Consider the following 22,530-nt stretch of genomic DNA (forward strand, 5'->3'; position numbering starts at 1 on the left):
CCCTTCTTGCTTCATAAATTTTAGCTTCAAACTTTCCCAACACATAATAAAAAAAAAAACATCATACAATTCTTAAAACTACATTCCCTACGTAGGAATGGAAGGCACAACCAACAACATTTTCCAAACCACCTTTTCCTCCGACAACAAGACAAACAACACTACCGACAATTTCATTGTTGAGGACCTCCTTAACCTCAACAATGACATCGACGACGACACTACCATCATTTCCGACACCAACCTTGACTCGGCCACGGGCAACTCAACTGCCTCCTCCTCCACCCTTACCGTCGTCAATAGCGTTAGCCCGTCGTCATTGTCCGGGTGCGACCCTAATGTCGTTCCTGATATTGGCTGTCAGAATTTTTCTGACAGCCATTTCTCCGGAGACCTGTGTATTCCGGTATATTATATGTGTATATGCATTATCAATTATTATCTTTTTAAAAAAATATATATATATAAAGCACACAGACACTTCACAATTTCGTAGCTCATTTAATTTGACTTTTTCTATTAGTTCCATGAAAATTTCTAACTCATGCACGTATAACATATAATAACATCACATTCCATTTGAAGATTTTGAACCCTTTCTTGCCAATAATTTCAGGAGAAAAAACAACTAGCTAGGCTAAACACAACAGAATGGGGCACATTTCACGGTTCGAAAACTAAATTTTATTGCAACTTTTGTTTCAATTATTACCAAATTATTGAGTATCACAAAATAGTACACGTGAAAGCAATAGTATGACTATGAACATAAAATGTGTATGCTTTGATTACTTATGTACAATGTAATATTATTATTACTACGTAGCAAATAATGTTTCAAGAGCATATATAGAGGAATAATTATTGTTTGTGTTGAAATTTGAAATAGGAGGATGATTTAGCGGGCGACCTGGAATGGCTTTCCAATATTGTTGAGGAATCGTTTTCAAGTGAGGATCTTCAAAAGATGCAACTGATATCGGGCATGAAGGTAAGAAACCAGGACGAAGAACCCCGCGAGCTTTCCCAACCCAACCGAAACAATCCTATATTCAACAAGGAAGTTTTGGTTCCAGCTAAGGCCCGTAGCAAGAGGACTCGTGGGCCCCCTTGCGACTGGAGCTCACGTCTTCTTGTTTTGTCTCAAACAACACCGTCTTCTTCTGAGTCAGAATTCCTTATTCCCACCCCCACCTTACCTACCGTCACTGTTCCAAGGAAGCAGGCAAAGACTGCTCCAAGAAGAAAGGACAATGACGGAGGGTCAGGTGGAGATGGTCGGAGGTGTCTGCATTGCATGACAGACAAGACGCCACAGTGGCGAACCGGGCCTAATGGCCCAAAAACATTATGCAATGCTTGTGGTGTAAGATATAAGTCGGGTCGATTGGTGCCCGAATACAGGCCTGCAGCTAGCCCTACATTTGTGCTCACTAAACACTCCAACTCGCATCGTAAAGTATTGGAGCTACGGAGGCAGAAGGAAATGTTGCGGGCACACCAACACCAACAAAACCAGATTTTACAACATCAGAGTATGATGTTTGATATGTCCAATAATGATGATTACTTGATTCACCAACATATGGGACCTGATTTTAGGCAGATGATGTAGTAGGTGCTAGATTATACAACATATTAGAACATCTACTGTGGAGCCTCACAGTTAATTGATTTTGTAGTAGAGTTATACAACTTTTTATATTTGTTTTCCATTATAAAATTTTGTTAGCGATTATACATTTTTTCTTAACTTGGAATTTTTAGTCTTTTTTCCAACCTTTTCCTTTTTTAATTTGTAGTATTATTTATGTTTTGTTTTTAAGTCATTTGTATCATATTTTAAGATATTGTCCGCTTTAAGTTGTGAGTGAGCCATCACAGTTATTAGTTCCACATTGTTACTCCATAAAAGGCCTTTGATGACCAGGAAAATGAGGAAAAGAGGATGCAAATATTTTGGGGCGTAGATTTACGTGGTATCACCCAAATGGAAGTGCTATGACTCGCATTCATAGAGTTATTCTTTCAGAGGAGTGGGTTAGAATTTAGGGATGGGGTCTCTTTGGGTGTTGTATGTCTAGGAATATTTTCGATCATTGTCCATTAATTCTAAGAATGAGTGTGGTGGATTGAGGTCCAAGACCTTTTTAGTTTAGTAACCATTGGCTTCATAATAAGATGTTGAAATATGTGGGCAAACCAAATGGTTGGATGGGTTATGTGCTAAAAGAAAAACTCAAAGGCTTCAAAAGTCGCCTCAAAGTGTGGAACAAAGATGAGTATGGATGGTTGGAGAGTAGGGTATTGGGGATAGTTGATGAAATTAAAGAGTTTGATGTCAAAAGAGAGGTTCGAAATCTTTCTTCGATGGAGATGGAGGCTAGAAGTGATTTAATTAAAAATCTTCGATGGAGGTGGTCTAAAATCTTTTGATGGATAGGTGTTATATCACCCCTCCGAACTCTTTTGTTCAACTTGAATGTTTGATCGGAGGTGCTTTAATTAAAAAGTGGAAAAAAGATTTTTGGTTAATTTGGCATACTATTGTTTGAGGTGGCCGGAATTGTAGAGATCAAAGTGATTTATTGGAAATGGAGTTTGTCCGCGGGAAATTGTTTTAATTTGTTAGGTAATGGTGCTTGTTCGCATTGTTTGTTGATAGGTTGGTTCGTGTGGATTTTACGGGGATGTGTATTCTTCGTAGATACGACTTTGGCTTATGTTCGGTCTGATGGATGGATGACTGGATGTTGTTAATTTTGAGTTTTGTTGCTATGTTGTGGTTGTGTTTTTACAAAGGAGGGAATTGCTGTTAATTATAAGAAGTAATTAGAATACTATTAAAATAATAACATATTATTTTTTAAAATACTCATTCTAGGATTAATATCTTTTTTTCTTAGAAAATGAAAATTACAATAAAATAGATATAAATGATTCGTATTTATTATAAAAGCAAACATATATCATATTATCACACTATTGTAAAAAAAATATATATATATTCATATTATCACACTAAAGAAAATATATCTATAAAGAAAAATATTCACAACATGAATAAATGTTCTTAATAATTATGTTACACTAATTTTAGGGCAACAATAACAAAACCTACAAAACCTAAGACGTGATGTAGTTACCGTCCATTCAGAGTTATCCGTCTCATAAGCGTAAATCATTTTCTATTTTTTCAAGTGAAAAGAATTGTATTCTTTTCTTTCCACATGCATGTCATTTCTAATAGCTGTATAGAATCTCTAAACTCGTTTCTTTTGTTACTTCATATACTTTTCTTTAACTTCAAGATAAAAAGGATGCTCTTATCAATTTGTTTCTTATACATTTTAGATTTAATATATTTGTAAAAACCGAAAATTCTGAGAATTCTATAGGTACGTGCATGTGTTGGTTTTTGTATTCATGAAGATTGCATGCTTGTGTGTTATTGAATGAATTCAGAATAATTTTTTCTTCTCAAATGTAAAGAGAACAAATTCTTTTATTTTCCCTTCTTTTTTTGATAAAGTTAAATTCTTTCTTGGACCATAATAAGTTGCTTCTTTGTTGGTTGAGGAATCCTAGAAACCATTATATATTATCATTTCATTCCAAATTTAATCTTCTTCACCTCAACACTTTTTCCGTTCCATTGTTTCATGTAAAACACTCTAAAATTTAATTACTTTAGCTCTTGAGGACGCTTATCAACATCTCTTTATTCATTCAAAAGCTATTGTTTATCTGATAGGAAGCCTCTTTTCTTTCGCTAAGGCCTGGTAAGTGTATTTCCAATTAATTTTGCTATTTATTTTCTTTTGTACAATATATATATATACACACACGATGGCATGGAAGTATGTTAATTTATAAGGGTCAATTTGAAAATTTATAAGTTGTACCGTCACCGAACGGGGTTTTATGGTAACATCGAAGCGGTTCAGCCCCCGCCGGAGCCACCAGAGCTACGTACACTATGATTCTTACCGTCGGTGCATCCTTTGTTGAAACATTTTTTTAACTATGAGACATGTACTCCAACACAGATACCTGAAACAACACTAACATTGGCATTTCGACACCACTAATGTAAAAAATATAGGATACTAACACCGCTACATATATTTTTTTTTTTTTGTGGTGGCCAGGGTTTGAACCTTGCATATTTTATGCATTGTCCATACCAAATGAGCTAAGCTTATGTTAACTTATTTAGAGTAAATTACACTTCCCTCCCTTAAAAAATAAAACTTATACTTCCCTCCCCTATAAGATGTTTGAATTACAACCCCTCCCTTTATAATTAAATATGCACTACAATTTAATCTATTTTAACATAAATAAATATTTTTATGATATCTACTTTTTTTTTTTTGAAGGATGATATCTGACAATTTTAAAACACCATTTAAGAAAAAAAAATTCATTTATTTGTAATAAATGTCAATGACGATTAAATTTAATTTAATTTTGTGTTGTTTTATAATTTATAATTTATAATAGGTTTAAAACTAGATTTTAACGAAATTGTGAATAAAAAATAGAGAAAAATATGAATATGAATTTTGATTATATTAAAGTGACCCACAATACTATTTTTCTTCGGAGTGTGTTTGATTTTACTTTTTCGATAAATTACTAGAGAAAAAAAAAACTTATTAAGGGAAGAAATTGTAGATTTTAACATAAGAGGAGCGATGAATGTAATTCAAGCTTCTTTCAGAGGTGAAGAGTGAAATATTTTCTAATATGTTTTGCATAAGAGAGGAGAGGAGTGTATATTTTAACATAAGAGATGAGATGTAATTCAAGCATCTTTCAAGAAAGGAGAGTATAATTTACTCATTTATATAGACAGACTAAAATGTAAATCAAAATACATACACAAGTATCTAACTTGAGCAATTTATTTCATTAAAAAAAGTTTTAAAACAAGAAATCATAGTATTTGACTCGGTTGTCAATAGCGGGCTAACGCGGAACAGCCTAGCGCGTCAGAACTCGACCGAGTCGTGCGTTAGGCAAAAGCGGAACAAAACCGGGTTTCGCGGCCGCTTTACATGGAGCGGTAGCGGGTCAAAGCGGCCGCTTTCTCATGTTTTCGTGTTTTGGAGGTTGTTTCCGGCGAGTTGCCGGAGAAAGGGACACCAAACGGCCGTTTTTTGGTGTTTTCGAGGTTGTTTTCGGCAAGAGAGAGGGACAAGGGGAGAAGGAGGAAGAGGAAAGAGAATATGGTGGGATTAAGATTGATCCAACGGTTAAAATGGGATCTGAAACAAAGTGGGACAGCTATAACCCACTACCATCTATTATTTGTCCTTTTACATTCTTATCCGTTATTTAATATTTATTGCTATAATTTTTTTTAATTGAATCCTCTCTCTTCATTTAACACTACATTCTTTCTGTATATACTTTACATTCTTTTTTATTTTCAATAATTATTAATAATTAATTGCTAATGTGATTTAAAAAAGTCAAACTCATATAATAATAATAATTTGTTTTACAAAATTATTAATAGTAATAATACTTTCTGCTTCATAAAAAAAAAATAGTAATAATAGTTTTTTAAAGGAATAATAATTAATACATAGTATAGTATATTGTTTTTAAATTATTGCATGATATATTATTTGTCTTTATCAAAAAAAAATATAGTATGATATATAGTTTTGAAATTAATAAGTATATACATTTAATCTGTTTCTTAAATACATTGTTTAAGGTATTTTAGTAATTTTTTTATCATTATGGTATATTGTTTAAGTATATTATTTAAGGTATTTTAATACTTCTTTTTTAACATTATGATATTTTATTTCAAATTATGAATACATTATGAATTTTGAGTAATATTTAAGTTGTTTTAGTATTTCTTTTTCAACATTATAGTATTTTAATATTAAATATATTAGTGTCCGCGTCATGTAATAGTGTCCGCGTCGTGCCCGCATACCGCGCCGCGTCAATTTTTGGGGTGGTCGCGCTGCGCTGCGTTTCCGCTTTGACAACTATGGTATTTGACCTTTATTTATTCATCTACTATTAAAAAGTTAAAAATGTTATAATCAACTTTAATGTCTATAACCCCCCTAATTGATCAACATTTCTCAAAACATATGTAACTCTACTTTCTTGAAAGATGCTTCAGATATTTGTCTAAGCTGTCCAACACGGCTCGTATGAGTGTTATATGGGTGTCAGACCACTACTAGAAACTCTCGATTTTCCTGTGGATTTTCCTACGGGATTTGGTTATAAATCCGCGGAAAACATGTTTCCTGCGGATTTTGCATGGAATTGCTCTCCCAAGTAATACCTTCGTGGGTAAATGTTTCCTGATGATTTTAGAAACCGCAGGAAACTTTCCTATTGAAATTTCCTCAGGAAAAGCCAATAATATCCGCAGGAAATTATTGGTCAGAGTGGGAGAGGGTTCCCCTGCCCGTGAATGTTTCCTATGAATAATCTGCATGTAATTCCGCAGCAAATTCTGCAGGTAATGCTGCAGCAAAGCTGTTTCCGCAGGTAGTTCCTCAGGAAACTTAACCAAACCGCAGAAAAATTCAGAGGAAATTAAGTGGTTCATCAGTGCATTTTTTGATTATTTTCTAGTAATGAATGTCAACAACCATATTAAAAGTCTTTTTTAATTATTTGTTTGATAAAGAAACTTCTTAGAAACTATCTCGAGTCAAATTTGGGATATAGCATATGCGTTTTTTCAAAAACATGTAAAGAGGTAAAAGATCCAAAAATAGGTTCTCGTGAGCTTAGCTCAACTGGTAAGGACAATGCATTATATATGCAAGGTCCGGGGTTTAAATCCCGGCCACCACAAAAAAAATCCAAAAATAGCATACACTCAAAAAAAAATACAGAAAGGCAATAAAAACTTAAAATATGACAAAACACTCTAGCAGTATGACAAAACTTGTTCTTTTGCATGATGCATGTCATGTAATTTTGCAATGTCTTCTGCTCTTAGTCTTGTAGCCTGCTCTTCTGCCAATTGTTTCTCAAGCCTTGTAGTTTCCTCCTTCAACTTTGACTCAATCTACAAAACCATATGATTGATCAAACACAAAAAATATTAGGGGAAGTATTCAATTGTGTAATATAACTATATCTCATACTCTACCATGTGAATACTATTTAGAGAGGCTGAGATCTTCTAAATAAAGTTCAATCTTAGAACAAAAAAGTACAATTCATAACCATACTACTAATAATACACATATTTATGTGAAAAAACGCAACCGTAAGAGTCCAATAGAGAAACATACCAAAATTTGAGACTCCAAGTTACTAGTTATCAATATGATAACTTATGTTATCTTCATCAACATCTTCAACAAAATCATTGTCATCTTCATCGACATCTTCAACAAAATAATTGTTGTCATCTTCATCAATGTGCTCATTTGATTCACTGTTGGGGTTTGAAACATAGGAAGAAGATCCAACAAATCCCAAATGTTTCATAATGATAGCAAGTTTTTTATTAGCATTGATCATCTCTATTTCTCGCTGTTGAAACATGGGAAGAAGATCCAACAAATCCCAAATCTCATCTCTTTTTTATTAGAGTCGACACTGGTTTTAGGAATGTTGAAGTAAAGAAAAAAAACAATTTTATTTAGGACACCGGTCTTATTTGTCCGACACGTGTCGTAATAGTGTTATAGAAATGCCAGACACTAACGTGTGTCTGTGCTTCATAGTTTTTTATGCTTCAGCTTAGGAAAGCGTAACAACCAACTCATCTCAATTAGGAATTAGGATTACTGGATCATTCTAATCCTGTCAATTTGGCCAAGAACAGTGATGTCATTGAAATGGTGGTGAAGTTCATTTGTCCAAATCTGAACAGTCATCGCTCGTAGAGATTCCTCTATCAAGTTATAATGCTGCTACCATATTTCCCTTTCTTCCTTTGTACGTAGTACAAGTTAATAAATAAATATAATGCATTCTGCTTTGATAGAGATAAAGATTATAATAATTGGCAAGAAAGAGAGCATAAAATTGTATTCATAAGGATGATACTCATAGAGATTCATATTGAATAAACATAGATTGATAAAATAATGAAGAATGATGCAATGGAGTAACTACCTAACTAACTTTCACTCCAGTAACTAACTTGGTAACCTATCAACTAACTATAGTTGATTCACTATACCGTAATAATTTGATTTATCTTGTTCATGATGAGTTCTTCGGGTTTCCTTATATTTCAATCATGTTTTGAATGATTATAACCCTTAATCCCTTTGCTTTATGCTATGCATTTTGTCTTCTTAATTGAATAAAAAAATGTAAGAGAGAAGGTTTTATTGATTTTAGTCGAATCATCTTTGCTTGCACCACCATTTAGTTCCTTTACATCAACCAGATCATAATGATGAAATTTTTCCTAACATAACATCTTCAAAATCCTTATTTTATTCAGGTCTCACGACATGTATGTATAATATAACCCTACAAACTAGTATTATGATTTTTTTAACTCAATAGGAAGATTCATTCTCTGACAACAAGAAATGAATTCAAAGAATATGGAATTGTTTGTCCTACTTACCTTAATGTCTATTTATAATAGTACTATTTTTATCTTTGTAATTATCTACAAAAAATTAGATCTAACACATTGTTCTCTACCTTCTTTGTATTCCCTTTCATAAATGGTTCAGAGAAGATGGAGTTTCTTACTGAACTAGCAAAAGAAGCTATCTCAAAGCTTGGAGAATTGGCAGTGGAGTCTACGTTGAAGCAGATTGAATATATGACTCACTACAAAAAAATTATTGCCGACTTGGAGGAAGAACACGATAAGTTGGAGGGTGTTAAAGAAGCACTACAAGGATGGGTGGACACAAAAAGAATGAATAGAGAAGGAATTGAACCTAACATACAAAATTGGCTAAATGATGTTGCAGCTTTTGAAAATGTGTTAAAAAGTTTCTATGAAGACAAAGTTAAAATGAACAAGAAATGTTTTGGTGGAAAGTGTCCAAATTTGACATATAATTACTCATTGGGAAAGCAAGCCTCTAAAAGCATTGAGTATATTACAAAGTTGAAGGAGGAAAAAAATGAGTTTCAGCTCATATCCTACCATAAAGCTCCACCAACTCTTGGATCGACCTTCACTGAAGATATTAAAAGCTTGGAGTCAAGGAAAAAAATCATAACAGAAATCATAGACAAACTAAAGGATGATGCGTTCAAAAGAATCAGCATATGTGGGATGGGTGGAGTGGGAAAAACCACATTGGTTAAAGAACTCATCAAATCTGTAGAAAATGAGTTATTTGATAAAGTTGTAATGGCAGTGATTTCCCAAAATCCAGATTACAAGAATATACAGAGTCAAATTGCTGATTGTTTAGGCTTGAGTTTGAAAAGTGAAAGTGTGGAAGGAAGAGGCAGGGAATTAATGCAAAGATTGAAAGAAATTGATGATGATGGAAAGACTAAAGTCCTAATTGTGCTCGACGATGTGTGGAGCGAACTTAATTTTGATTGGGTAGGAATTCCATCTCGAGATAACCAAAAATGTATCAAAATTGTATTCACATCACGAATTGAAAAGGAGTGTCAAAAGATGGGAAGTCAAGTGAATTTTCATGTTTCTATTTTGCTCAAGGAAGAAGCCTGGTATCTCTTTCAGTCAATGACAGGTGATGTTGTATATGAACCTCATATTTATCCAATTGCAAAACAAGTTGCAAAGGAATGTGGAGGTTTGCCTCTCGCTATTGTAATTGTTGGTAAAGCACTTGAAAATGAGAAAGAGCTTACTGCATGGGAGGATGGATTTGAACAATTACAAAATTCACAGTCATCTTCCTTCCCAGATGTTCACAATTATGTTTACTCGCGCATCGAGCTTAGTTTCAAAATTTTGGGTAGCACAGAACACAAGAAGCTCCTTATGCTTTGTGGATTATTTCCAGAAGACTTTGATATTCCTATTGAAATTTTATTGCGTCATGCAATAGGCTTGGGATTGTTCAAAGCCGTTGGTGAGCCATTGAAAGCAAGAAATCGAGTGCGTAGTTTGGTGGGCGATCTAAAGAGATGTTTCTTGTTGTTGGACAGCAATGTTCCAGGGTGTGTGAAGATGCACGACATTGTACGTGATGTTGTCATCTTAGTTTCATTTAAAACTGAACACAAGTTTATGGTGAAATATGACATGAAGAGGCTGAAAGAAGAAAAATTGAATGACATCAATGCAATATCACTTATCTTGGATCACACTATAGAGTTAGAAAACAGCTTAGATTGTCCTACGCTTCAACTTCTACAAGTGCGATCAAAAGGAGATGGACCAAATCAATGGCCAGAACATTTCTTCAGAGGAATGAGAGCACTCAAAGTTTTGTCTATGCACAATTTACACATTCAAAAACTTTCATCTTTTTCACAAGCTTTGGTTAGTCTTCATACACTACAAGTAGAATATTGTGATGTTGGTGATATATCTATAATTGGTAAGGAACTTACACACATAGAAGTCCTAAGTTTTGCACACTCTAATATTAAAGAACTTCCAATTGAAATAGGAAACTTGAGCATTCTAAGATTATTAGATTTGACAAATTGCAATGATCTTAATGTCATTTCTAGTAATGTCTTGATAAGACTGTCTCGATTGGAAGAACTTTATTTAAGGATGGACAATTTTCCTTGGAAAGGAAATGAGGTTGCAATCAACGAGTTAAAAAAGATATCTTATCAGCTAAAGGTCTTTGAGATAAAAGTTAGAGGGACTGAAGTTTTAATCAAGGATTTGGACTTATACAATCTACAAAAGTTTTGGATCTATGTGGATATTTATAGTGATTTTCAGCGCTCTGCACATTTCGAGTCAAATTTATTGCAAATTAGTGCTATAGACTATCAATCTATTAATAGCATACTGATGATCTCACAATTGATTAAGAAATGTGAAATCCTCGCAATAAGAAAGGTGAAAGACTTGAAAAATGTTATGAGACAATTGTCACATGATTGTCCAATTCCATACTTGAAAGATTTGAGGGTTGATTCATGTCCTGATCTGGAGTATTTGATAGATTGTACTACTCATTGCAGTGGCTTTTCACAAATTAGGTCATTGTCTTTGAAAAATCTTCAGAATTTTAAAGAGATGTGTTATACACCTAATTACCATGAAATCAAGGGATTGATGATTGACTTCTCATATTTGGTGGAGTTGAAGTTAAAAGACCTCCCATTATTTATTGGCTTTGACAAAGCTAAGAATTTGAAAGAGCTCAATCAAGTAAGTAATTTATGTTTTTAGGTGGTTATTGATTATTATTATCACTTAATTGAAATGCATAATATGTTCATTAAAATTTAAATATGTATTAGTGGATTGTCACTTACCTGTTTTAATTTATCTAATTTTTTATTTGCATAATCATCAAATTTTCAATTGTTTACACAGGTAACAAGAATGAATTGTGCTCAATCTGAAGCTACTAGAGTTGATGAAGGTGTTCTATCAATGAATGACAAGTTGTTTTCATCTGAGTGGATGCAACAATTCCCAAAATTGGAAACAATCTTCCTAGAAAAGTGTTCTTCCATTAATGTGGTCTTTGACACTCAAAGATATTCATACTCAGATGGCCAAGTATTTCCTCAATTGAAAGAAATGGAGATATTTGACCTTAATCAACTAACTCATGTGTGGAGTAAAGCTCTGCATTATGTTCAAGGTTTTCAAAATTTGAAAAGCTTGACAATATCAAGTTGTGACTCTTTGAGACATGTATTTACTCCAGCTATTATTAGAGAAGTCACCAATCTTGAGAAATTGGAGATAAAATCTTGTAAGTTGATGGAGTATTTAGTGACCAATGAAGAAGATGGCGAAGAAGGTGGTCAAATTAATAAAGAGGAAGTAAATATTATCTCGTTTGAAAAACTAGATTCCTTAAAACTTTCTGGACTCCCAAATCTAGCACGTGTTTCTGCAAATTCTTGCGAGATAGAATTTCCATCCTTAAGAAAGTTGGTGATTGATGATTGTCCAAAGCTAGATACATTGTTTTTGCTAAGTGCATATACAAAGCACAACAATCATTATGTTGCATCATATTCAAATCTTGATGGCACTGGTGTTAGCGATTTTGACGAAAACTACCCAAGATCTTCTAATTTTCATTTTGGATGTATGCCATTGTGTTATAAACTGATCCGTCAAAGCAACAAAAATAACAAAATCAAGGTATACGTGTACGTCACACATATTTTTAATTATCCACTATTCATATTTTAACGTGTTGATTATCATTGCTTAATAGTGTTTCTAACTAGATTGTACACAACTTTTATTACATGATTAGGGTCCTTCTGTTTCCGAAAGGAAACCCAGGGTAGAGTTGGGTGGTGCATCTCTTCTTGAAGAACTTTTTATAACGGGTGATTTGCATGATAAATTGTTTTTGAAAGGGATGGATCAAGCAAGGATAAGAGGTGGGCCAGTTATAGACGGGCACTTGTTCCCATACTTAAAATCACTAATCATGGGGTACAGTGACAAAATAACTGTCTTGTTATCTTTCTCGTCCATGCGATGTTTTGAGCAGTTAGAGAAGCTACACATATTTGAATGCAATAACTTAAATGAGATAGTATCTCAAGAAGAATCAGAATCAAGTGGAGAAAAGATTATATTCCCTGCATTGAAATCTCTAATTCTTACAAACCTTCCAAAGCTTATGGCCTTCTTCCAAAGTCCCTATAATCTTGATTGTCCATCACTGCAAAGTGTGCAAATCAGTGGTTGTCCCAATATGGATGTGTTTTCACACGGATTTTGTAGTACACCTAAGCTTGAGGACTGCAACATACGTATTGGATCCCTCGGCAGCAGCTACATTCATAAGAATGACATGAATGCTACTATACAAGGGTTTAAAACATTTGTAAGCCTCGTCTTATATATATTATATAGAGATTACATTATATTCATAAATTTCATGATATACCTAGTAAACTTAAATAATTTCAAATAAGTATTTGAAATAATCATTTTGGAGAAAGCCATGAATTAGTTATCTTTAGATTACAAGTCAGGCGTTACATTTGGGAGCTAATTAAATGAATATATTGTAGGTGGCATTACAAAGCTCGGAGATGTTGAATTGGACGGAGCTATATGGTCAAGGCATGTTTGGATACTTTGGAAAAGAACGAGAAATCAGTATCAGGGAATATCATAGATTATCAATGCTTGTACCATCCAATGAGATACAAATGCTTCAACATGTGAGGACACTGGATGTAAGTTATTGTGATTCATTGGTTGAGGTGTTTGAATCAATAAGAGAATCTACAAGAAAAAGGGATGTTACTACACATTATCAGCTACAAGAGATGACATTGAGTTCGTTGCCAAGATTGAATCAGGTATGGAAACACAATATCGCTGAGTTTGTAAGCTTTCAGAATCTAACAGTAATGTATGCTTTTCAATGCGACAATTTGAGGAGTTTGTTCTCCCACTCTATGGCTAGAAGCCTTGTGCAACTTCAAAAAATAGTAGTTGAGAAATGTAAAATGATGGAGGAGATAATAACAATGGAAGAAGAATATATCGGAGGAGGGAACAAAATCAAGACTTTATTTCCTAAGTTGGAGGTATTGAAACTTTGTGATCTTCCTATGTTGGAATGTGTTTGTTCAGGAGATTATGACTATGATATCCCTTTATGCACTATTGAAGAAGACAGGGAATTAAATAATAATGATAAGGTTCAGATTTCATTTCCACAATTAAAGGAGTTAGTGTTTCGTGGAGTGCCGAAGATCAAGTGTTTTTGTTCAGGAGGGTACAACTACGATATTGAGCTCTTGTCAATTGAAGAGGGTACAAATAGGAGAACTTTTCCATATGGAAAGGTTATTGTAAACACACCCAGCCTTCGTACACTACGTTGGGATAAGGATGGGCTGTTGGTCGCTGTTAACACACTTGGGGACCTAAATTTGACAATATATTATGTTCAAAATTCAAAGAAATACATGGTACAACTTTCTCCCAACTCAAACATTATGTGGAAATTATCAACTTTTAAATTTGGATTACATCAAGTTTATGTTGTGTGCTGTGCAGGTGGAGTTGCAAAAATTAGAGACGTTTAAAGATATGGACGAAGAGCTTCTTGGCTACATCAAAAGAGTAACACACCTTGACATTGTAAACTGTCACAAGCTATTGAATTGCATCCCATCCAACATGATGCACTTATTATCACATTTGGAGAAACTCTCTGTTAATGAATGTGAGTACTTAGAAGAGATATTTGAATCAACTGATAGCATGTTGCAGTGGGAGCTAGTGTTCTTAAAATTGCTTTCTCTTCCAAAACTGAAGCACATTTGGAAAAACCATTGTCAAGGATTCGATTGTTTACAATTGATAATCATCTATGAGTGCAATGATTTGGAATATGTTCTTCCGGATGTTTCCGTGCTCACAAGCATTCCAAATTTGTGGTTAATTGGTGTGTATGAATGCCAGAAGATGAAGGAGATCATTGGGAATAATTGCAATCCTACTGATTGTGTACAACAGAAAGCTAAAATTAAATTCCCGAAATTAATGAAGATTGAACTGCAGAAGCTTCCTAGCCTCAAATGTTTCGGTCAAAGCTCTTTCCCTTGCTATATTGAGATGCCACAATGTCGGCGAATAAAAATTGAAGACTGCCCAGAGATGAAGACCTTTTGGTTCGAAGGAATCTTATACACCCCACGTCTTTATGAAATTTCTTTAAAAAATACCAAATTTGACGAATACGAAGATGTTAATGACGTGATACAACGACACAATAAATGATCGAGTGTTGGTATGAGGTATTACAACTTTCTCCGCCTCTTTCTCCTTCTGTCTTACTCTTAACTATGTCTCTTTCCTCTCGGTCGTTCTTTCATCTCTGGTTTTGAGAAGAACCCATCTTCTTTCTTTAATGCATGAATTTCTCAAAGATTATTTTTGCCTATTCTTGAAGCTTCTCCTTACCATGAAACAATCTGGCGTAGTTGCCCATTTCAAGATCTTGTGCATTAGATATGAAGATCATTTGACAGTCAATTTATTTTTTGTGACTATGACTTTATAAATTTTGATGAAGGTAATAAGAATTCTGTGTAGGACTTTATTAATTAGGAGGGATGCAATTCCTTTTTACAATCGAAATTTGATACAAAATGTCCAAACATCCATTTGTTCACATATTTATACTCTTCTTTTTACTTTTCAATATTCTATTAAGACTAATTATCTCAGTACTTTCATACTAATAGTCATACACTTTGTTATCTTGAAATCATGTGTATCTATTGTTTGACTGCATTTTGATCGCCTTTTTGCAGTCATTCAGTCCATATACTTGTCCTGAACATCCGTACGTAAGACTTTTTTGTTTGTATTTCACTTTTTTAGGTTATTTTAGCTTGATAGGGATTCTAAAAGTAAGATGCCATTTAAGAATTAGAAAGGAGCTACAGAAAACAAAACTTTGATTTGACTTTTATTGTGATACTTGATCTTTTCATCATCTACTAGGTCACATTGCATTATCCTTATATTATGATTTTCATAAAAGGTGTGTTTGATTCTAATTTCCTCTATCATTACTGTTGTAGATGGAATGTGCAAATCTCAGACACAAGGACTAGCTTCAGCCATAAGAAATATGTGGAGGCATTGAGTCGGGAAGACTTTTATTTACTCAAAGAATGTTCGTGGCTCTTGAGCAGAGGTTATTGACAAATTCAAGCATTTTTTTTTTGTAGACAAATATATATATATATATATATATATATATGTATGTATGTATATATATGTTAAATAATTGAAGAATCATTGCTGAACTGAAGCGACAATGACGAATACAATCTCGATGGATTTCTTTTCTATTGCAAGTCTTGAAGGTGATGCATCTGGTAGGTCCAAACAGACGAGAAGTGAAAAGAAGAGTCACAAGGCAATGCTTAAACTCGGAATGAAAGCTGTTACTGGTGTCAGCTGTGTGACAATCAAGAAGAACAAGAATGTTAGTATTTGACGTGTATTTATTTCGAGTGATTTTTCGGTTGTATTAATATTCGTCTAAATCTAATATTTGCTTTCTTTTGGTACTTGTGTTGGTTTTGTATTAACAAGATCGCAGGCTTGTATGTGCTACTAAATGAATTTAGAATAATTTTTTCTTCTCATACGTAGAGAGAACAAATTATTTTATTTTTCCTTCTTTTTGATAAAGTTAAATTCTTTCTTGGACCATAAGTTACTTTGTTGGTCTAGGAATCCAATTATATATTATCATTCCTTTTCAATTTAGTCTTCTTCATCTCACTTTTTCCATTCCATTGTTTCTTGTTAACACTTAAAAATTTAATTACTTTGCTCTTGAGGACTACAGTGATGGCATTGAAATGGTGGTTAAATTCATTCGTCCAAATTTGGAAACTCATTGCTCCTAGAGATTCCTCTATCAAGTTCTAATGCTGCTACCATATTTTGCCTTTTCTTCCTTTGTATGTACCTTTGGTGAAAATGTTAGCAATGTTGTTACCTTTGAAGTTTGATCGCGCAAAGAATAAGAAGAAACTGAAGACTTAACACATTGATACATAAAGAATGAAGTGAGACACACATGATTCACTAAAAGTCATTTTTATTTTTGGTGACACTAAAAGTCATGTTTTAATCTCACATTCCTTTTATATTGAGGGTTACCATTTATTCATATCATTCTCACATAAAGATAACATTCTCACTTGATTTGTGTCATATATAATAGATAGACAAATAAATATAAATATAGGCAAAAAGGCAGTTAGATAGAGAGTCCAAAAGACAAACAGATATAACATTTTCGAGGAGTGTGTCGTTAAAAAAATAAATAGGAATTTGAAATAGAACAATTAGTTCGAATATATTAAATTAGAAAAGGACACAATTGTTTATTCTTCCTAGAACCTAATGAAAACATTGTATAGTTTTGAGGATATATTTTATAGGGCAGTCTAATATCGACCCACGGACCCTCTGATTTTTAGAATATTTTAATAAAATATAATCAAAGTAATATATGTTGTCTGTTGAGATTTTTACGCAAAACAAAATCAGATATAATTTGTTTAGATATCTATGTTAAATATATAAAAGTGAAATGGAGAGAATTTGAGTATGAAAAAGGAAATTGGAGAGAATTTGAAAGAATAATAAGGAGATGCTAAAAGCGAATTTCTTTGAATTGAATAATCTTACTTTAATATATATATATATATATATTAAATAATAGAATAGATAAATTGAAGAAAAATACAATTAATTAAATATAAATCTTAAATTAATCGTCTGAACGTTAGTATGTGTGTATGATTCAAAAAGGGATGACTCTTTTTTTTTTTAAGGAAAAAAAGGGATGATTCATAAAAAGTGAATTTTTTTTTTTTAGGGATAATGGGTTAATTTGTTGTATATAAAACATATGAATGAAATGATTAAAAAAACCTATAAAATTTGATCTGTGGGTAAATCATATTATGAAAAAAAATATTAAAATTGTAGAAAATAAAGAAGAAGCAAATGAAAAAAAATGTTAAAATTGTAGAAAATAAAGAAGAAGGAAATGGATATATAATAGATTTAGAATTATAATTTGCTTAATTTTTTTTGACTTAATTTGTTATATGCATAACTTATCAAAGTTGCATAATTGTAGAAAACAAAAAAAAACAATTGGAGAAAAATTGGATATATATATATATATATATATATATATATATATATATATATATATATATATATATGGGGGCTGCTAAGTGAGAGGGGGTCTCATATTTAGGGGGAGTAGCTAGGATCCTTATTAATTATCATAAATGTGGTGTAAAATAGTATTTGTATATTCCTTTTTAATATAATGTTGCATGGATATATTTTTATATTAATTTGTATGTGTTTTTAATTACTTTTTTTTTGTCCTCGTGAGCATAGCTCAGTTTAAGAACAATGCAAAAAAATATGGAAGATTCGGGGTTCAAACCTCGGTCACCAGAACTCTCAGTCACCACCAAAAAAAAATTACTTTTTTTTTATAATGTGCATTGAACTGTGGTTTTTAATATCGAGAGTTCTAAGTTGAATGTATGTATCAAGCTTAAAACGATTTTGGACTTTTAGGATTGATTAAAAAAAAATATATATATATATATATATATATATATATATAATCCCTCAAAATGGTGATTTGTGTGACTTGATTAATTATTATTTTTTTCATTGTAAACTAATGACAAATTAGTTCAAGAGAAAACTAGTTGTACACGAGTTATTATATCATCATTGTGTCTTCAGTGTTCATTTTTTTTTTTGTGCAAATTCATTTTTGTTTTAGTGTTATCTATATTAATTTTGAACTATTATAAAAATAAATAAATAAATAAATCATCAGGAACAACTAAGGATATAGAGAGAATTATAATACAAGACTAAATAGTCATTTATTTAGTTTTCCATGACAATAACATGTTTGACTATAGAGATAATATTTGAACAATGATGGGACTCCTAACATTGTGGATTCCATCTGACCAAACAAGTGATGAGGAAAACACAGTTTGATTTGATTTTACTCTTCCAACAACAACAATAACAAATGATTGTTTCTCATATAATGATTTGAAAGACAGAAATTTTGGTTCCACACTAATCTTGATTTTTGGATCATGATGGCTGAGAGTAGCTTTGTAGGTTGAGTTAGGAAAGCCAACATTTGTGACTGTTCTATGAACCTTTACATTGAAATGCTTATGTACAGGAATAACCATTGCAGGATAGTTTATATCTTTCACCAATGATCTTTCAGGATATCCATGGCAACTTGAATTATCTCCACTAATCTGTTTAATTTTGTCAGCACCATAACCATAATTACAAAGCATTTTCACATAATCTTGCTTAGTGATGTCATAAACAAGTCCAGGGTGAAGGGCTTGTTGTGGATTGATATTACCAGATCCATAAGCAAATTCACCAGCCAAATCATCATAAGTACCTTTCATTGTTGTAGCAGTTGTCATGATAGCGGATTTTATAGCTGCAGGTGACCAATCTGGATGAAATGATTTCACATATGCAGCAACTCCAGCGGCATGAGGGCATGCCATAGAGGTTCCAGATAATATGTTGTATTTAAACTTTCTCTTATCATTTATATCGGATGAGGGTGATGCTAAAGGTGAATATGCAGCCAAGATTTCCGTTCCTGGGGCACTTATATCTGGTTTCATAATTTCTGGAACATAACGATTTGGGCCACGTGAAGAGAAAGTGACAACTTTAGGAGCTTTGATGTCATGGAATATCTCACTCTTTAAGAGCTCAGCGATAGGGTCTTTGGTGGAATTTGTGTAATGTTGAACTCGAACAAAGTTTTTTGATTCCAGGGTAAGTGTAGGCTTCTTAGTGACAAATGCAGTTTCAAAACCAAGGTATGAAACATTAAGGATTGAACCAATTGCACTACTCACCGAAGCCAATTTTTGACCTGATCGCGATCCACATAAAACAAGTTTACCTGTCACCCTCTTTTTGTCTTTAGAATTACACTTTTCTGGGGAAAATGTAATTCCATCATCATCATCTGAGCAAGCTTTAGCGTTACACACAACTATTGGAAATTTGGTGCCATTTGAAGGTGTTATATTGATTGACTTACCAATATACGTCTTTCCATTTCCAAGAATGAGCTTAGCAATGAATTGTCGATCTATGGTAGTTCCAGCAACACTAAATAACCAAGGTGATACACTACAAACAGTACTTGGTCTAGGGCCAGAATTTCCTACACCCTGCACTGTGAGTATTCCTTTCTCCATGGCATGAAAAGAACCAATAGCAATAGGGTCAATCAAAAAATCATAAAAAGTAGGGACACAAATAGAGATAGTAATGACATCAACTCCATCATCAATGGCATCATCAAATGCAGCAAGTATACCAACACCAGTACATAAACCTGATTCTTTGCAAACTTTGTATGCAGCAATCCTTGAAGATGGAACTCCACCTCTTGCAATGCCTTTTGCATAACCATAAAAGCTCGCACCTTTTACCTCACGTCCACCTACTATCGATGATGTATGGGTTCCATGACCCAATTCATCTCTTGCACTCACATCTCCAATGCCGTAAAATCGTGCTCCGATGATCTTCTTGTTACAATTGAAGTCACTACCACCTGCACAAACTCCCCTCCACTTTATTGGGATTTGACCAAGACCTGGTCAATTATAAAAAAGAATAATTGAATTAATAAGCTCATTGTGTGTGTGTGTATTAAACAGCTAAACTATCTCACATAAATTGAGAGGAGGACACTCCATGGTCTCAAGCCAACACTATCATACCAACCCAAATGTAATCTTATCTTTACAATCTTCTAATTATATTATAGTATCTTCCTATAATATAAACAATAATATTTTTCCATGTCCTAAGATACTCATGATAAACAACATTATTAATTAATCTATGAAGGAAATTAACTAAATATAATAATCACAAATTATTCTAAGTAATTAAATATGTATAATTTTAAGTAGGGTGAAATTTCGTACATATGATAATTATTAAGAAATAAACAATTTATGATAATTATAACAGATAAGATTTAGTGATTATCATTATAAATATATATACACACCTTTATCATTGAAACTTTTAGATTCTGGCCATATTCCACTATCAATGACTCCAATCACCAAATCACTCTCAATAGTTTGATATCTTTTAAATGAGTGAGGAAGTCCAACGAAGTCCCACGACCTTGTGGTTTGAACGTGAAAGTCTTGGTTTGGAAAAACTGAGACCACACCTCTCATTCGGACAAGTTTTTCCCTTTCTTGATCATTGAGTATGGCAGCAAAACCATTGAAACTCCTTTTGTAACTTCGAACTAAGCGATTTTCTATGTCACTACCATCCATAACATGTTGCAACAAGCTGATATGGTGAGAGGTTGGGGAATATGATGCTCCCTTAGGAAGTGAGCCCATGTACACGATGTAAAGTTTACTACTTTCATCGCCACTTTCAATAGCATCACACACTAAGGTAATTAATGATGTGAAAACTAAAGGCACAAAGATTGATAAAACAACAGTATGATTTACCATATTTGAAATGGGGAATACTTAACACAAATCCAAACAATGTATTTATACACATAAGAAAATCATTTAAATGGAAATATTTTTAATTGATAAAAAAAAAATTAATTAGTATACGAAAATTGAATAAAAAAATTACTCCCTCCATTCCACCCATTTTGTAATGCAAAATAATTGACCCTTTCAATTTTCAATACAAGATTGATTTTTTTCAATTGTGTTCACTAATTAATATTGCTTTTATTATTCTCAATTCAATATCTTCTCATTTACATTTATGATAATAAAGAATAAACAAATATGTGATTAGGGTAATTTATTAAAAGTGTCATTATCTTTCTTTCATTTATACACTTTTTTAATTTATTTTAAATGTTCAAATGATCACATAATAACCGATGGAAGTAGTTTATTTTAAAGAGAAATGTTATAATCATTCTCCTTTCAACATATACTCTAACACTCATTATTTTATTAGATGAAAATTATGTTGGTCCCACCATATTATGTGGACCCATTTGTAAAGTGTTGTATCCACATCAGTGTCTTCTCATCTACTCTTGTTTGTAGGTTAGGAACTTATTCCAGCATCTAAGGCTTTTTTTCCTTCCTATTCTCATCATGGCATCACACTACCTTTATTCATTTCTAGAGTCCCACTTGCAACCTTTTCTACGAGTGGTGGTTGTTCTCATAGCCATTCAATCTTTTTCCTCTGCTCATCATGGCATCTTGCTACCTTTATTCCATTAGACAACTTTTTCATCTTCTCACCACACTACCTTTATATGTGCTCACGGTTTTTTATTCCTTTCTTGTGCACCACTTTCAACTTTTTTATGGGGCGGTGGTTTTAGAGCTATTAATAAAGCTTTGGCCCCACAATGAAAACTTTATACATGCGTGCACATGTAGTTTAATCAAGTATTCTCGGCATCCACGGCTTTTTCCCTCTTCTATATGGCATCATGCTACCTTAATCCATTCAAATTCCCATCTTTCAACCTTATCTTTAGGGAGGTGGTTTCTCGAGAAACTTCCAACCTTTTCCTTCTTCTCATCATGGACATCACGTTACATGTATTCCTATTTATAGTATCGCGCTACCTTTATTTCTTTCTTCGATTTTTCCCTCTTCTCATCATGGTACCTTTATTTGTGTTCCTTGTTTTTATATTCCTTTCTTGTGCCGCAGTTTTAGCCTTTTATTCACTTTTCCACAAGAAAAAAACTCATAGTTTAGCATTTAGAACTTGGAGCGAGTGACTGACGAAAGAGATTAAAATTTTAGACTTAATTGCATGTTTTGTCCCT

At 33.0% G+C, this 22,530-nt stretch overlaps 3 protein-coding genes across 3 annotated transcripts; 2 read left to right on the plus strand and 1 right to left on the minus strand.

Annotated features, from left to right (window-relative positions):
• The first annotated feature begins 97 nt into the window (after positions 1-97).
• Positions 98-1,615, plus strand: LOC11430542 (GATA transcription factor 12). Its single transcript, XM_003588335.1, has 2 exons — positions 98-406; positions 890-1,615. The coding sequence occupies exons 1-2, from the start codon at positions 98-100 to the stop codon at positions 1,613-1,615; spliced, it is 1,035 nt and encodes a 344-aa protein (XP_003588383.1).
• Positions 1,616-3,635: 2,020 nt separating this feature from the next.
• On the plus strand, positions 3,636-15,813 carry LOC25481847 (uncharacterized). The gene is made up of 7 exons (XM_024778610.2): positions 3,636-3,782; positions 8,703-11,302; positions 11,471-12,256; positions 12,375-12,956; positions 13,147-14,058; positions 14,147-14,889; positions 15,682-15,813. The coding sequence occupies exons 2-6, from the start codon at positions 8,708-8,710 to the stop codon at positions 14,870-14,872; spliced, it is 5,601 nt and encodes a 1,866-aa protein (XP_024634378.1). The 5' UTR covers positions 3,636-3,782; positions 8,703-8,707; the 3' UTR covers positions 14,873-14,889; positions 15,682-15,813.
• Positions 15,814-18,518: 2,705 nt separating this feature from the next.
• On the minus strand, positions 18,519-21,249 carry LOC11429588 (subtilisin-like protease SBT4.3). The gene is made up of 2 exons (XM_003588367.3): positions 20,751-21,249; positions 18,519-20,327 (listed from the first exon to the last, which is right to left on the minus strand). The coding sequence occupies exons 1-2, from the start codon at positions 21,220-21,222 to the stop codon at positions 18,580-18,582; spliced, it is 2,220 nt and encodes a 739-aa protein (XP_003588415.1). The 5' UTR covers positions 21,223-21,249; the 3' UTR covers positions 18,519-18,579.
• Between the last annotated feature and the right edge of the window lie 1,281 nt (positions 21,250-22,530).

The sequence above is a fragment of the Medicago truncatula genome, chromosome 1 (assembly GCF_003473485.1).
Source record: "Medicago truncatula cultivar Jemalong A17 chromosome 1, MtrunA17r5.0-ANR, whole genome shotgun sequence".
Taxonomy (NCBI): domain Eukaryota; kingdom Viridiplantae; phylum Streptophyta; class Magnoliopsida; order Fabales; family Fabaceae; genus Medicago; species Medicago truncatula.